This window comes from Neovison vison, chromosome 7 (genome assembly GCF_020171115.1).
Source record: "Neovison vison isolate M4711 chromosome 7, ASM_NN_V1, whole genome shotgun sequence".
NCBI classification, from domain to species: domain Eukaryota; kingdom Metazoa; phylum Chordata; class Mammalia; order Carnivora; family Mustelidae; genus Neogale; species Neogale vison.
Genome location: NC_058097.1, coordinates 18,293,419 through 18,309,595, shown reverse-complemented (window position 1 = coordinate 18,309,595; position 16,177 = coordinate 18,293,419). Strand labels below are relative to the sequence as shown.

Genomic DNA, 16,177 nt, shown 5'->3' with positions numbered 1-16,177 from the left:
GACCTCTAACATCCCTACCCAGAGATACTGTCCTCTTTTTTCTCCCTGATGACAGCCTTACCATATCCTTAATAAGTGTGGTCCTGGGGCCTGGCTGGGGGACATGCTTTGAGGCTCAGACAGGGGAGGCCTCTAGGCTTCTAGTCTCCCACCATACTGGGCAGGAAGTTAGGACTTGCTGGGGGGTACCTGTGGGGCTTTGGGTCAGGTGTAAGGAAGAAATTGGCTATGTGCCTCAGTGCCCCTGGTGTTTGTCCACACTGTCCCTGGGCTTGGCTGGGCTGTTTCAACGGAGGTTGGTGGGAGGGGGCCCTGTAGTCTGAGAGCTTCAGACAAGGAGGTAAGATCTGGAATTTTTAATTTTGTTTGGGTTTACAACAAAGTCTGTGGCTTGGCTTCTAAAGCTTGGTGCTAGTAGGGGCTGGGTGAGCTTCTCACAGGGGACGAGACGAGGTGAGGTGTGGGCCTTGGGTGTGAGAAGTGGGCAGGGCAGGAGGCACAAGGTCTCCTCTGCAGCTCCTGATGCATCCTGGGGGCCTGGCCTCCAGACCCAGGCCTGGCCAGGAGAGCAGGAACTGGCATTTCCAGAGGCCTGTGGCAGCGATGTATAGCTGGGAAGGGCTCCTGCTGGGCTCTAGGGCAGGCTGGGGCAGAAAGGCCCTTGGGCTGCCCTGGATTAGCCCTATACCCATTCCTAGAAAAAGGGGTTTATAGCTTGGGGAAGGGGCTTTGGGGTATGTGGCAGAGTGGGGCAGAAGCACAGCGTCAAGCCAGGTCAAGAGGCCAGGGCTCAGTCTTTGGGGGCAATGGAGGCTGAGGCCCAGGGTTGGTTACTGACCTGGCCCTAGAGAGTTAAGGTCAGGTCAGCCCCTCCCACATACCGGGACTGGATGCAGGTCACCTGGGGCAGCTGGGCTTGGAGGTGCCTGACGGCAGCCATGCTGATACGAGGGCACATGGCCACATCTAACATCCGGAGCTGCTTGCATGCCTGCCCGATGGTATCCAGGGTTCTGTGGGGAAGCCTCCAATGAGTGCAAGCCAGCGTGGGGACCCAGCCCAGCCCCTGTACCGTGGCATCATCAGACAACTCACTGCTCTGTGAGCTGTCCGCAGCTGGCCAGGTTGAGGTGCTGCAGCCTGGGCCAGGAGCGGGCTGCTTGGACCCAGCCCTCATCGCTGAGGAGGCTGCAATGACTTAGCACCAAGCGTTCCAGGCTGGGGCAGCCCCTGGCCACGGCTACCAAGCCCTTGTCTGTGAGTGCTGGCAACAGGCTCAGGGACAGCCGCCTCAGCTCGGGGAACTGGAGCACCTGCAAGGACGGGGGTGAGGAGTGGGGGGGTAGAGTATGGCACTGGAGCCCAGACGCCTTTCAGGCTCTCCCACCCCTAGCCAGAGGAATGGCCATACGTAGCAGAAGCCAAAGGGAATGGGTCATTTTCTAAGCAAAAAATGGGTTGGCCTAGGCCTGGCTCTGGTGCCAGGATCCTTGGTCTATCCACACCCCAGGCCCACACCTTGGCCAAACTGGCATCAGTTAGTTTGCTGCAGGCTGTGAGGTCCAACTCCTGCAGGGCCCGCAGCATGAGCAGTGACGGGCCCTGTGGCTGGGCAGAAGGGTCCTTGGGGACCGAGGCCTGATGGTCCAGCTCTTGATGTAGCTGCGGGAAGAAGCTCCTGCTTCTCAGGTTCCTCCTGAGTTTGGCCCTCAAATGCTCCTAGAGAGAGACACTTAGGAGGGGCAGGAGGACAGCTGAGCCCAGGGACCAACCCCCCTTCCCTGACCTGCACCTGGGTCTCCTGCGCAGGCTCCTCACTTGGTTCTCCCAGCCCCAGAAGACCCCAGTCTTGGAGCTCCGTGCACCAGGCCAGACGCAGGACAGAGAGGTGGGTTAGGCAGGTGCAGATGGCCTGAAGGGTCCTATTGGTGAGGGCCACACAGGAGGACAAGTCTAGCACCCTGAGGCTCGGGCCCAGCACTGGGATCAGGGAGAACACGGAGGTGTCCTAGGAGGGAAGTGGAGAAGGGAGAGACCAATGGGCAGGTAGCTTGTGCAGGTGTCCCTAGGAAGGTTCTGCGGATGTTCCAGCCCCACAGGCAACAGGGAGCTACCAGATGGTCCGTGGAGGGAAGCAACCATGTCCCTGTTCTGGTAACAGGTAGGTGCGGGACACCAGGAGGAGTTTGCTGGAGGCCCAAGGCCTAGACTGTCTGCAGTGGGAAGGGTGCAGGTGCAAGTTTCTAAAGTATCTGTTGTGCCTGTGCTCCCAGGCCCTGCGGAAGTTGTGGGCGGAGGCAGCCTTCTGGCCGCAGCTTAGTGGATCATCGAAGGACACCTGACCCTAGCTGAGCCAATCAGGTATGCTCCCTCCGGAATTTGAAGCAGAACGTGAAGTCACTATGGGGGTAGGGCTGCCACCTGCCAGGAGCAGGAGCTAAGGGCAGAGTAGAGGAAGCTGGTTTTTAAAGAGGTTTGTAAGAGACACAAGAACGCAGGGCCCTGGGGAGAGCAGTTAGGAGACATATTGTGCTGATGGAAAGATGAACCAGAGCAGGATAAAGGAAACAGTTGTGGAGGAAAGAATGAGAGAGTTTTCAGGCTGGGAATGCCCTGTGCACACTGAGAGGTTGAAGGAATAATCCCCTGAAGAGGGAGGGACTGACACTGCCAAGTTAGGGACACCACCCAGAGGGACAGGGCTGAGCCCTGTTGAAGGGACTGGCTGCAGCCAGGACATGACCATGACTCCCACATCACATTCCCTTCTGTCAGACTGAGCTGAGCAACCTCCTTGTATAACTTCAGTATCCATTCCCTGCAGAACCCCCTTTCTCGTCTTCCCTGCCTCCAGAACACCGGCCATCAGTGCCCCTACCCAGACTACAGGGGTCACGGAGCACTTGGTGTGCCAGCTCGTGGGCTGGGCCAGCCTGGTCCCTTGGACCTCCTCTGTCTGGGCCCACAGTAGGGGATAAGGGGAGGAGTGCCTGCAGGAGCACTGTCTTTCCAGGCTCCTTTCCCCTTGTGTCCTCAGTTCCTTTCTCATCGCTGTTGCTTGGACATTGATACTGGGCAGTGCCTCCCTGCTGCCACGGGTGCAGCTCCCCCAGCCCCAGCCCTGCAGAGGAAGGAAGGGGAGGGTGTGCTCACCTTGAGAGAGGAGCAGTAGGCCAGGCTGAGGGAGGCCAAGGGGGCTGGAGCCCTGTGCCCTGAACCCAGGGCCTGGGCCAGGCCCTGCCCGCTCACCAGACAGCACTCTGCCAGGTCCAGGCTGCGCAGTTCCCGCAGCCCCCCCAGCGCTGTGCATCCCGCATCCGTCAGCCGCTGCAGCTTCCTCAGGCGGAGGCACCACAGGTGCCCCAGGCCCCGGCCAATGGCCAGGAGTGCGCCGTCGGCCAGTTCTGAGCAGCCGCTGAGGTCCAGGGAGGTCAGGCCCGACTGCAGACGGCACAGGGTGATCACAGCCTCTGTGGAGAGGTCCTGGCAGCCGTGCAGCCTCAGCTCCTGCAGCTGCAGCCCGGCCACCCCGCCCAGGGCCTTCAGGGCCTCGGGGAGCAAACCAGTGCCGCTCAGGTCCAGGGCGTGCAGCCTACCAGCCCTCTCCTTGACGAATTGCAGCAGGTTGTGGAAGGAGAGCTTGGAGGGGGAGGAGTCTGGGGAGCCAAAGGAGCCCCGGGCTAGGCGTAGTTCAAAAGTGAGGTGACAGTAGGCCAAGGAGAGGCGCTCCAGGTTGGGGGCACAGCTGCTGAGCCTGTTGAAACTGAGGTCGGTCAGGTCCCGCAGGCCAGCCAAGTTGAGCTCACACAGGCCACTCAACACCTGCCGGACCCGCTGCGCCGTCTCGGGCTGCGCGAGCAGCGTGCCCGATGTGAAGAGGCTGTGGCAGCCACTGAGGTCAAGGCTATGCAGGGCCGGGCAGCCCAGGATCAAGGCCACAAAGGAGGCCTCCGTGGGGCTGCCGCCACTGAGGCACAAACTCTGCAGGTGGGGGCCCAAGTGGTAGGCGACAGACTCCAGCACCTGTTGCGAAGCTGGCGAGCCATCCAGGCTGGTCAGGCTGATGCAGGTGACGCCCCTGAGGCCCAGGCTCTTGATGACTGGGAGGGAGGCGGAGGACACGGGGATGTTGTACTGCACATTTGTCTAAGGGGCAGCAGCAGGAATGGAGTTAGCCTTCTTGCCTCAGAGGGGGTTGGCCATCAGGTCTGGCGACCAGTCATTGGCAGGTCAGGGAAGGGCCCTGTCACAGTGAGGACCCACTGTGGTGTGCGGTGTCGTGTGGTTGAGGGGGTGCTGGTGGGAAGTGGGAGGTGGGAAGACAAGTCACTCTGGGGCTCAAAGGAGGTGACTGTGAGGGGAGGGCAGGAAAGTTATCGACAGATAGGATTGGATGCCCGTGGACGGATGGGGACAGGGTGGGGAGCTGGCATGCTGGGTGCAGGGGGCTAGGGTGGCCTGGAGGAGGGCCAGCAAAGCTCCCAGGGGGCAGAAGGACTAAGTGTGCTGGATCCCAAACTCTGGGACCTTCCAAAGGTGGCCCTGAGACCTGTGGCCTCGGTTCCTTCTGCAGGGAGTCAGCTCAGCATTACCTAAGCAACCAGCCTCCCCCAACTTTTTCCAGAGACTATAAATAGCCCTCAGAACAGCTGAGGACATTAAGAAGCAAAGCAGTTGTCACTTCCCACCACCGTGGGTGGCCCAGGTGCCAGAGGTCTAGGGCAGGCAGTGAGGCCTAGGTCCCCTGGTGGCCTGAGTAGCTCAACCACTTGAGTGTTTGTGAAAAGGGGGTTGTGTGTGTGTGTGTGTGTGTGTGCGCACACGTGCGCGTGCGAATGTGTAGGGGTGCACCAATGTGTGTGGGCCCTGCAGGCTCCAGAGTTCAAGATGTGCTTGTGATCCCTGGGGCTTGTCTCTAGGGAGTCTATATTATCTGTCCAGGGAAGCAAGGAGAAGCCTCCCATTTCTGTGGGAAGAAGCTAAGAGAATGAATCTTGAGGTGCCAAGAGTATGGGCCTGGCCCTGCTGTACAACAACAGGGGAACGAGAATAGGACGGGGGGTGTGCGTGTCCGTGACTGATGTGGGGTGGAACCTGGAGGTGAGCTCAGGGCTAGGTTGAGGCAGGGAGAGCCTGGCTTATCTAGGAGTTTGGGGAGCCCCCATTTTCATTGACTTGTCCCTGATTTTGTGCCAGAGGGAAGTTATAGCAGGTGTGGGGGAGGGAGACAAGGGCTTGGCTTCTTCTCTACCCCTGACGGATGGCCAGGCCACAGGCAAGCAGTACTCAAAGGCTGTTTCAGTACATCATCGTGATCCTGACATAGGAAAGCAAGCTCTCTAAAAATCCTGACCTGTCGGTTACTGCAAGAACAAGCTGATGTCCCCTGCTTCTGCCCCATGGAACGTCACCAAAAGAGATTCAGAAAGGTAGGATGACACATAAGGTGCACACCTGCAAGATACTTATCAACAGGATTCTCCCAGGAAGACACATGAAACCCATTCCTGGGAGGAGAAACCAGGCTGACTTCTGCCAGAGAGAGAAGCAGCTTCCTGTGGCTGTCATCATGGGAAGGAGTGTGTGGTAAGAAATGGGTGCCAGCTCCTGACCACTTCCACAGGAATGAGGGGTCAAGCCAAGCCCCCTGTCCAGACCCCATTCTTATTCCTGGGATGTGGTCCTTGCGGACTAAAGGTGCACTTGCCGCAGCTCCCCCTCGTGGACACTGGGAGGCAGTGGCGGGTGGGAACCCCAAGGGCCTGGCTCGGGGAAGGTGATTCAAGGGGATGAAAAGATCAGGCGGGAAAGGTTTGAGAAAAAAAGGCTAAAGCTGGCTGCCAACAGAGGGGCCAGTCCAAGGATGGAGAGTGAGCCGTGGCTGCAGGTGCAGAGCAGGGCCCATTGCTGAAGCAGCGCCGCCCCTGCCCTCATGTCGTGTCCCCCACTCCCATCCCCACCTCCCAGGCTCCACCAGCTGCTGTCCTTCTTTGCCTTCCTTCCTGAGCCTTGGGAGCCAGGAAATGTTCTCATGTTCTCCCCCTCTCCCACTGCCTCCCTATGAACAAGGTAGGTGAACAGCTGAGGGGGAAGGCACTGGCAGTCAGCCTAGAGGCCAAGTCCAAGGGCAGACTAGTGGCAGGAAAACCCACCAAACTCAGGGGCTAGGGCCTGGTCTGAAGGACTTCCAGCGGCGATTGGGAGATGAGAGAGAGAGAGAGAGAGAGAGAGTGTGTGTGTGTGTAGATAGGAGACCGCCTCCCTGCTCCCCACTGTTTTTCTTGATGGGGAGGGGGCAGCCTCTAAGCCAATACCCAGGTAGTCTGCCCTGGACTCAACGCGCAGAGCCCAGGAGTAGCCCTTTAGGGATATTGATTGTCTGTGGGGAGCAGAGCAGCAAGCAGAAGCAGCAGGCTCCTGGGTCACTGCGGTCTTTGGCCCCAGCGTAGGAAGGTCCCCCTCCCTAGGCCCTAGGCAGATGCTTCTGGAGCTCCAGAGGAGGACTGCAAGGTTATCTGCTCCAGCTTCAGCTGCCCTATTCACAGAGAAGCCAACCAGCCCCCATCTCGTCCTTTTCCGGAGCTGGCCTCTTAGGACTAGATGCCAAGTCATTTGGGAAATGCCCAAATTTGCTAAAACGGACACATAGCCCTTGACTGTGAGAGACCAGGGTTCCACTGCACCTCACGAAGCCCTGAGCTGCGATGGCAGACTTAATGTGCAGGCTTGGAAAGCCATCTGCGTGGAATGGCTCTCCTGTTTGCTGGTGTGGGAATCCAGAGCTGACATGCCTGTTCTCCAGAAGAAAATATATGCCCTGGAACCCAGGGGCTTTGGTCTCTAGAGAGGAATTAGACCTTGGGGGTCATTTCCAGAGGCTCCTCGGGGCCTCTGTAAATACCCCAGGCAGGAGAAGGGAGTGGAGGGCAGAAGCTGAGCTGTCCGGAGTTCTTCACAGTGACCAGCGCAGTGGCAGGCAACCAGGACTCTCCCCGAAATGGGCAGAGCCTGCGTGTGTGTGTGTGTGTGTGTGTGTGTGTGTGTGTGTCTGGGGGAAGGTTCTGCCTTTGTCTACCTTCTTATTAGGATTAAGTGGGAGCAAGTCAGGGGGAATAAGAAGTCACCCATTCAGCATCCTAGCCTGGCCTGGTGAGGCATACACTCCAGCCATGCTTTGGTGAGCCAGAATCCTCCGCAGCACCGGCTAAGCAGGAAGTGCTAATTTCTTATCCACCTGCCCATATCTGGACCCTGGGAGATGGTTCCTGCTGGTAAATCCTGCAAATTGCTCTCTGGGACATGGTGGTGGTAGGGTGTTAACAGAGTCCCAGATGCCCTGTAGCTGTGGCCTGTCCTTCAAGGGCTCCCAGCCCAGGCGGGGCTGAGTTCTGCTGAGACACCAAACAGGTGTCTGTGTCTGGAGCTCACAGTTAGCTGGAACAGCCCGAGGGCTAAAATGGTGGCGGACTCTACCATCTCAAACTCCGCCCTCCACCTCACTCTCCTATCCCATTCCAGTCTACTCCTGACTGCCCACTTTGGCTTTTCCCTCTCCTTCTTGGCTGGACTCCAAGAACCTCTCCCCTGATTACCTTTTCTTGGAGTCCTGGGGCCCTGCCCCAGTCATGCTGCTGTGCCCATTCTTCTTGCCTTGCCAAGATGAGACTGCTGCCTCTTCCGGGTCTGTGCTAAGGGTACAGAATTCTGCCCATGGAAGCCTTAGTCTCCCCTCTTGTCTCCCCCACTACCACCTCCTCCCCTGGCTCTCTTCCCCTCTTCTCAAGGTTTCTCTCCAAGCCCACCATTCTCTCCAGTCCCTGATTTAAGGGAAGCACCATCCTCTTACTCTGACATTCTCAGAATTCTCAGAGACGAACTGTTCTGTTTCAAAAAGAAGCCAAAGTCATCAAGTGGGGAAGGCCCTCCCTTTGCCATGTTCACATCCGCCAGCCAGCTCCCCTAACCACCTTCCCTCTCTAGGTCCTGGCCCTCTTCTCTCGACCTGCTGGGCCTGCTCCCAGCTTCTGGCATAGGAACGGGCAGTCCCTGCCTTTCTACTGCTTCTTCTCGGTTTACAAATACCTCAGGGTCATAACTAACAAAAGGCCTCCCTTGATCCTGCCCCACCCCCCACCACTCCTGCTTCTCCCCTTTCCTCTGCCAGCAGGCCTCTTGGAAGCACGTGGGCCTGCCCACACCACGCTCGCCTCTTGTTAGACCTCTTGCCTCACCCACTCACCCCTCCATCACTCCCCCATGGGACCTCTCATTCCTGGCAACAGCTTCCCCTCAGCAAAGTCACCAACATCTGCGGGCTTCTCTGCAGACCTCCCACAAGGGTCCTTTCTGCCGTGCCACCTGCTGTGGATGGCCAGTCTCCCCCACGCTCTCTCCCACTGGGAGTTCTGTGGCTCTGCTTGCCTGGCTCTCCTCCTACCTTCTAGCCTGCTCCCCATCAGCCTCTTTTGGGGCCACCAAAGAAGAGAGAGACCCAGTCCATAGAGGAGTGAGTTCTTTACTGTACATTCTGCCCCACCACACACACACACACACACACACACACACACACACACCCCACACCCTACACACACCCCCCACACCCTACACACACCCCTCCCTGATCTTTTCATTCCCTTGATTCACCTTCCCCACCCACTGGGATGGATCATCCCACTCTCCTTAAATCTGAGAGAGGGAGCCAGGCCCTTCCCTTGGGGTTCCCACACCCCACTGCCTCCCAGTGTCCACACACGCGCGCATGCGCACACACACGCATGCACACACACATGCGCATGTATACACTCTCCGCTGCACCCTGGCAGACTGCACTCCATCACATCCCAACTTCTTTATTTGCAGTCCACATCTTTTTCCAGAACACAGAGCCTGGGACCTTGCCAGATACACGAATGCAACATACTTCCTTCTAAATTCACTGTCTGATCCCCTAGTGCTGCTCCTTCTCCTGAGTTCTCACTGCCCTCTACCAGGTCACCTGAGTCAGAGATCTGGGAGCCGTTCTAGATCCTTCCCTCACTCTCTGCCTCCAGTGAGCAAAGTCCCTTGCATCTCAAGCCCCTCCACTCCCGCCTCACTGCTCTTGCCCCAGGTCAGGGTCCCGCACTGTTGCTCGGAAATATATGACAGCAGTTTCCTCCTTATGGGAGTCCTGGCCCCCGGTCTTTGTGGCTATCTGGCCTTTGCACTGTCACCAGGTGGTCCTTACAAAAGGTGAACTGATCATGCTCTTCAGACCCCTTGGTGGTTCTCCACTCTACGGGATGGAGGCTGAGCCTCCCAGCCAGAACCTCCTCAGCCCCCCTTTCCCATGCCCGTGTCCCCTCCTCCCCGGCCCTGAGAATGGCAACTTCTAATGCTTGTCCCATGCTGCCGGGCCTCTCTGCTTGCTGCTTTTTCTGTTTGGTCACAGTGCTGGGGCGGTAGGGGGCTTGGTCTCACCGCTCACCTACTTCTGTTCTTTAGCGGATATGTATTCCTCCGTCTAGGCTCAGCACAAGCATCCCCTTCTCCATGAAGTCTCTTCTGAATCTTCTCGGCACCCCCGTGTCCCACACAAGACTCCAGTGCAGTGCCCCTACTCACTCTTCTTAGCTCAGGCTTCCTTCCCTCTCACTACCTGTTCTCAAGCAGTGGAGGCGTGCCGTGCCTCCCCGAGCCCTGCAGCCCGAGTGGCCAGCCCAGGGCCCGGCACAGCCAGCCAGCATCCCTGTCTGAGGGAGCGAGGCCTTCTGAGCGGCTCTGGTAACTCTCCCGCTTCCTTCTGCCCTGTGACTATTTCAAGCCTCTGTGCTGAGGCCTTGGCCTCTACTTTTCTTGTCACTCCCCAAGACAACGTGGCCTCCAGATTCACCCAGCGAAGAGACCACTAGCCTCAGAGGAACTTCCTCAGCAAACCGTTCCACACTGCCACCCGCTCCCCTCCATGTCCCAAGCCAGAGAGGTGCCATCCTCCCGATCCCAGCCCAGGCCAGGCCTTCTATCACCCCAGGTGGCATCTGCCCTTTCTCCTGTCTCTGCTTCGAGCATTCACATTCACCCCTCCTCTGTGACTCTCCTCAGCATATGAACACATTTGAAATTTATCACAATGAAAATCCTTTGTGGAGTCCCCTCAACCTGTCATTACCGCCCTATTTGTTTCCTTCCTCTCATGGAGAAGTTTCTTGCAAAGGAGGTCACTCTCTACAAGCCCTTTCTTAATCTCATTCACTCTTCCACCCACCTGGCTTTTGCCCCTAGATGCCAAATGTTGCTGAAGTCACTGGGGACCTCCCTGGACATCAGACATCAGGGACACTCTCTGTTCCTTATCTTCTGGACTCTTCATGGGATTTGACACAGTTAGTCATCCACTCGACACTGTAAATGCTCTCCACTTTTGATCCCTGGGACTTCCTCCCAGGAGGGGCCTCCTCCCTTCCACGCCCTTGGACTGGTTTACTCTCCTGGGGTTATTCTGCGGCCCGCTATTCCTATGGCTCTTCACGTGCTTTCTGGGTGGGGGATGTTGCTTGGATCCATGGTTTCAAGCTCCACCCATTCCTGAATGGTACCCAACTCTGCATTTATTACCAAGACCCTTCTCTTGAATTCCTTGCTCAGAAACCCAATGACCAACTGCATCTCACCATCTAGATGTCTCACACTTCAAATTTTCAACAGCTCCAAATCAAATTGCTTTAGACACTGAGCTCAATGACACTGGATAGATCACGTGACAAAAGAACCTACTTATATATACACATTTAATATGTGACAGAGGAGGAGTCCCACGCAGCAGGGAAGGGGAAGAGTATATATAAATGGTATTAGGGCTCTAAAACTAATCAGTTTAGCTTCTTACCTGAAAATGACCTTTACAATTAAAAAATTACTATAAAAATTCAAGCCATGAAACAGAAGAAACACTTGTGAACCTAAAACCTGTCTGAAAAAATAAGTCTAATAAAAAAAAAAAACCAGAAGAGACATCTGAGTGTAATCAAATCATGAAGATAAATTTAAAAAGCAGTGGAAGAAGTAAGAAAGCAAAAGATGTTCAGAATCAACAACATAGAAATTTAACCTCTGTGTCTCAGAAATAAGCTTGTATCCACAACTCAAATACAGAGGCAAATATGTTAGGAATATATTTCAATAAACATGTAAGGGCGCCTGGGTGGCTCAGTGGGTTAAGCCGCTGCCTTCGGCTCAGGTCATGATCTCAGGGTCCTGGGATCGAGTCCCGCATCGGGCTCTCTGCTCAGCAGGGAGCCTGCTTCCTCCTCCTTCTCTCTCTACCTGCCTCTCTGCCTACTTGTAATCTCTCTCTGTCAAATAAATAAATAAAATCTTTAAAAAAAATAAATAAACATGTAAAAGATTCATCTCTTTAATATATAAAAGGTTCATACAAACGGATAAGAAAAATACTAAGATGCCAATGGTTAAATGGATAAAGAATAGAAATAAATAAGAGAGGGAAATATAAATGGCCAGCTAGTGAGAAAACTGTTCAACCTCAGTAGTGATCAGAGAAGTCAGAATGAAAACAAGGAGCTGTCACCACTTGCCTTTCAAACTGTCACAGATGTCTGCATTCACTTCCGAGATGGGCTGTCTCCCCACATCCCGACTCACCCTCTCCAGTCCACTCAGCACTGGAGTTCCAAGACATCACACCATGTCACTTCTCTGCCTTAATATTCCTTTACAGGCTCTTGGATGGTAATTGGGCCCCAACACGAGTGCCAGCTTGTGGTCTGACCCCACCCATCTCCCACCCCTTCTACGCACATCTCAGTTCTAGTCTTAGGGAACTTGTGTGGTCATTTCCAGAACTATTTCACACCTTGGTGCCTTTCCCAGTGCTGTCACCGGTTCCTGGGAGACCAACCTTCCCGCTCATCCTATTCCATTGGGAAGCCTTCCTTCCCTGATGCTGCTGGTCTCCTTTGGACGTCCTTCTTCCTGTTCTTGGTGCACCCTTCATTCCAGTGTCACAGCACCAAGCACATGACATCACCAACCCTCATGTACTTGCTTTTCTCCTTCACTGGACTGTGAGCTCCTTGGGGCAGGGGATTATGTCTTACTCATCTGTAAAGTCCCAGCACTGTACCCAGAGTCAAGTGTGTATGAGTGTAACATATGTATATGTATGCATGGATGAATGAATGAATGGACGACATACGAGCAGGGCCATGAGCAAACTGGAGTGAGAGACAGCTGAGAATGGGCCAGGTGAGGCTGGCCACCTTACCTCCCGAAGGGCATTCTGGGCTGCACAGTACCAAGCCCGGCTCACGAGGGAGGCCTCTTTCTGATCTGACAGAGGCAGAAAGCTCAGAATATGTGTGAGCATCTGAGGGAAAAAGACAGGGCATTGGGAACTATTAGAGCTGGGGGTCCTTGGAAACTTCTCCAGCTAATAGTGCAGTCAGTCTGAGGTGACTGGAACACTGGCTTCTAGTTCATCTTGAGTCCTAAGCTTCATGGGGTCTTCACTTCCCCCTCTCTGGCCTCCAGGCATCTCTACTGTGAACAAACCATTCCTGAGTCTTCCCTGGATGCAGGTTTGTACTGACTGATAAAAAGCAAACTTCCCGCTCAGTTTGCTAAAAAGAGCCTGGGCATTAGGACCAGATAAACCTAGTTCAAATCCTTACTCTTGTCAATTGACCTCTTTGAGCCTTGTTTTTCCTAATCTGTAAAATGGCAATGGTAGTGAGGTTTAAATGGGTTGTGCGAGAATTTAATAACATAGTAAATGGTCGGAGCGCCTGGGTGGCTCAGTTGGTTAAGCATCTGCCTTCGGCTCAGGTCATGATCCCAGGGTCCTGGGATTGAGTCCCGAATTGGGATTCCTGCTCAGTGGGGAGCCTGCATCTCCCTCCCCCTGCTCTTGTGCTCTAGCTTTCTCACTGTCCCTTTCAAATAAATAGAATCTTAAAAAACAAGACATAGTAAAGTGTCTTGCCTAAGACCTAGGACAGCAAGTCAGGTATCCTCCTCTGGTCTTTGGAAACCATATCCCTTCCTCCTGCCCTCAAAGGTCAGGCTCTGGGTCCTCCCTCTTTCCCCATTTTCTCCACTGTCTACTCGCCTTCTCAGCTGGCTGTTATGATCCCCAATAGGACCCAGCTCAGGCCCTCACTGTACCTATGCTCTGTAAGGCTGGGGGTCATGAGGTTGGAGGCCCTACAAGGAACTGGGGAGGGAGTCACTTGTGAGGCCAAGAATGATCTAATATTAACTGTTCTGGAATTTTCCCTCTTGGACTCTTGTGACATTGTGTTTTCTAAAGCTCCACTCTCCCAACTCCAAATGCCTTGTTTCTGGAGTCTTCTGTGGCTCTCATGGCTCAGACCTGGTCTTTCAATCTGTTTACTTCCTAGGATAGTAAGTTCATTTGCATGGCTTCAACAGTTACCTCTACAGGAAAAGCCAACAATTCAGTATCCCCATATTGCCTCACCATTCATGTGCTAGTCTAGTGTTGCCAATCTTCCACAGGATCCATCATCTAAATGATTTACTATCACTTTCATCTCAACCAAATTCACATTCTCAGTCCAAAACATCCGTTGCTCCCAACTTTCCAGCACCTGAGCTTCAATGCCACTAGTGCATCTTGCCTGAAGATCCTGATAATACTGCAGACTCTTAATGCTTTTCTGTCTCTTGCTGTCAGATACAGGTGTACAGCACAGGCTTAGGCCAGGATAACTTAGACTCATTCAAATCCCAGCTCTAGGAGCACCTGGGTGGCTCAGTGGGTTAAGCCTCTGCCTTCAGCTCAGGTCATGATCTCAGGATCCTGGGATCAAGCACCGCATCGGGGGCTCTGCTAAGCGGGGAGCCTGCTTCCTCCTCTCTCTCCGCCTGCCTCTCTGCCTACTTGTGATCTCTGTCTGTCGAATAAATAAATAAACCTTTAAAAAAACAAAAAAAAAATCCCAGCTCTACTACTTCCAAGCTGTGGGACCTATGTGACCTCAGGCAAGGTAACCGACCTCTCTTGAGCTTTCCTTTCCATTATACAGACACACACACACACACACATTATGATGTGCTTGACACTTAATAGATGTTCCATAAATGCTTGCTGGACTGCTGTTACTAATATTTCTACCTTTGAAATTTTAGCACCTCAGTAGCCCAGATCTTTATCACCACACACCTGGATTCTTTCTACAATCTTCCACCTAACCTCCTTGCCTCCAGGCTCAGCCTTGCTAGTCAATTTGCACACAGTGACAAGGTTAATTTTCCTTAAAAAACAGCTTTTACAGGTACCTGGGTGACTCAGTGGGTTAAAGCCTCTGTCTTTGGCTCAGGTCATGATCCAGGGTCCTGGGATTGAGCCTCATGTCAGGCTCTCTGCTCAGAGGGGAGCCTGCTTCCTCCTCTCTCTCTCTCTCTCTGCCTACTTGTGATCTCTATCTGTCATATAAATAAATAAATAAATAAAACAGCTTTTAGTCTTAGCACATCCCTGATGAAAACCTTCAGGGTATCCAGTACACTCAGGACAAAATCTCTACTCTTGGGTCAGCGAGACCCCCAAGCAAGACCCTGCGAGACCCCCAAGCAAGACCCTGCCAGGCCCTATGCCTGACTGGACCCCTGATCCCAGAGCTTCCTCAGTTCAGGCTTCCCATTGTCCTACAGCCATACTATGCCTATTACATTTTGCCTATGTAGGCCTCTTTCCAGGAATGCCTTTCCTTAACCTTGACGTCACCAGCCCATTCTAACCTCTTCTTGCGTTCTTTGATCCCTAACACACAGAAGTTACTTAGCCAATAGTCATTAGATTGAATTAAAGATGGATAGTGCTCTATCTCTATTTTCACCAAAGCCCTCTACCTCAATTTTCACCGAAGGTTTGCCCAGGGAAGGAGTGGGGAAAATAAAGCAGATCACTACTGAGAAGACTGGGGAGAACCGCCTTCTGGGTCAGGAAAGCTAGGCATGGGGAAGAGAACACTGATGAGATTGGGACTGACTAAGCCCCCAACCCCAGGGGGAGGCAGGGAAGCCTGTCTGAGCCAAGTTAAGACAGTGGCCATCCTGTCTTCTGGGGCTCAGCAACCAGCCCAAAAAGCAACAGGAGAGGGCAATAAACTGTCCTCACTGAGGGGAGGGAGCATGGCTCTTTGAGTTGAGAAAGGGGGGTAGCTTTTCTAGAGGAAAGGCGGCAATGGTAAGGATGGAGTCACTATCCCATTAACCCTATCCTAAGGGGCTACTACTAGGATATGACTGGTTATTCCTGGGATCTATGTAGTAGACATCCTCTGGTGCCCAGGAGATAAAGGATGCCATGGTAGGTGGCTAAAGGAGGTAGAAGCTGTCCTATTCTTGCTAAGGGGAAGAAGCACCGTTCCAGGGCTGATGAGGAAAGGGTGACTTGTCTCCCGTGGACCACGGGAGAGGGCTGCCAGCTTTCAAGGCAAAAGGGACAGAGAGGCCATCCCAAGAGGCCCCTGGGAACAAAAATCTATTCTCTCTCTCTGGCCAGTGGAGGCAGAGTGGCCTTGCTCCAAGCTAAGGAAAAGGAGCAAACATCCCATTGGGTGAAGGAGGTAGGGACAGCCATCACTACGGCCTGAGGGAGTGGGGAGCAGCCCTGTCCTAGGTGAAGTAATCTAGCGACTGTGCCCGGAGTTGATGGAAGGGTTAATCTGTCTCCCACCGCCAGGGGGATGGGGCAGCCGTCTTTCTGGGCAGAGGGAATGGAGTGATCATCCCAAGGGGCCAAGGAGGATAAGATCGGTTACCCTTCGGGGACGAGGGGATGGAACGGACATCTTCCAGAACTGAGGGGGAGGGGTGGCCATCTCTAGAGAATGGAGTAGGCAGAGACCCTGTCCTCGCTGAGGTGACACGGCAGCCATCTCCTGGGGCCGATGGGTAAGGAGAGAACGGTTCCCCCAAGCTAAGGGGACGGGATGGCCCAAGGCGGGGCCGTTACCCACAGCCTGCAGGTCCTGCGATCTCGATCTCGGGCAAGTAGTTTCCGCCAGGCGGGCGGAGCCGGGCTAGCTGTCTGACAGCCCCTCCCCACAACCTGGGACCCCAAGGGCGGAGCCTGTCCCAAGACGGGCCTCAGGGCGGCCTCCTCTCACCTCCAGGGGCAGCGACTCGGCCATCGCATCCCTGCCGCCTCCGC

At 54.5% G+C, this 16,177-nt stretch overlaps 1 protein-coding gene across 2 annotated transcripts; it reads right to left on the bottom strand.

Annotated features, from left to right (window-relative positions):
* Window positions 1-634: 634 nt before the first annotated feature.
* On the bottom strand, window positions 635-16,176 carry LRRC29 (leucine rich repeat containing 29). Of its 2 annotated transcripts, none has more exons than XM_044255967.1 (6): window positions 16,134-16,176; window positions 3,154-4,146; window positions 1,787-2,008; window positions 1,519-1,662; window positions 1,096-1,313; window positions 635-1,013 (listed from the first exon to the last, which is right to left on the bottom strand). In XM_044255967.1, the coding sequence occupies exons 1-6, from the start codon at window positions 16,155-16,157 to the stop codon at window positions 845-847; spliced, it is 1,770 nt and encodes a 589-aa protein (XP_044111902.1). In that variant the 5' UTR covers window positions 16,158-16,176; the 3' UTR covers window positions 635-844. The 2 variants fall into 2 exon arrangements, with proteins under 2 accessions (XP_044111902.1, XP_044111903.1); XM_044255968.1 differs by having other exon boundaries at window positions 1,793-2,008.
* Between the last annotated feature and the right edge of the window lies 1 nt (window position 16,177).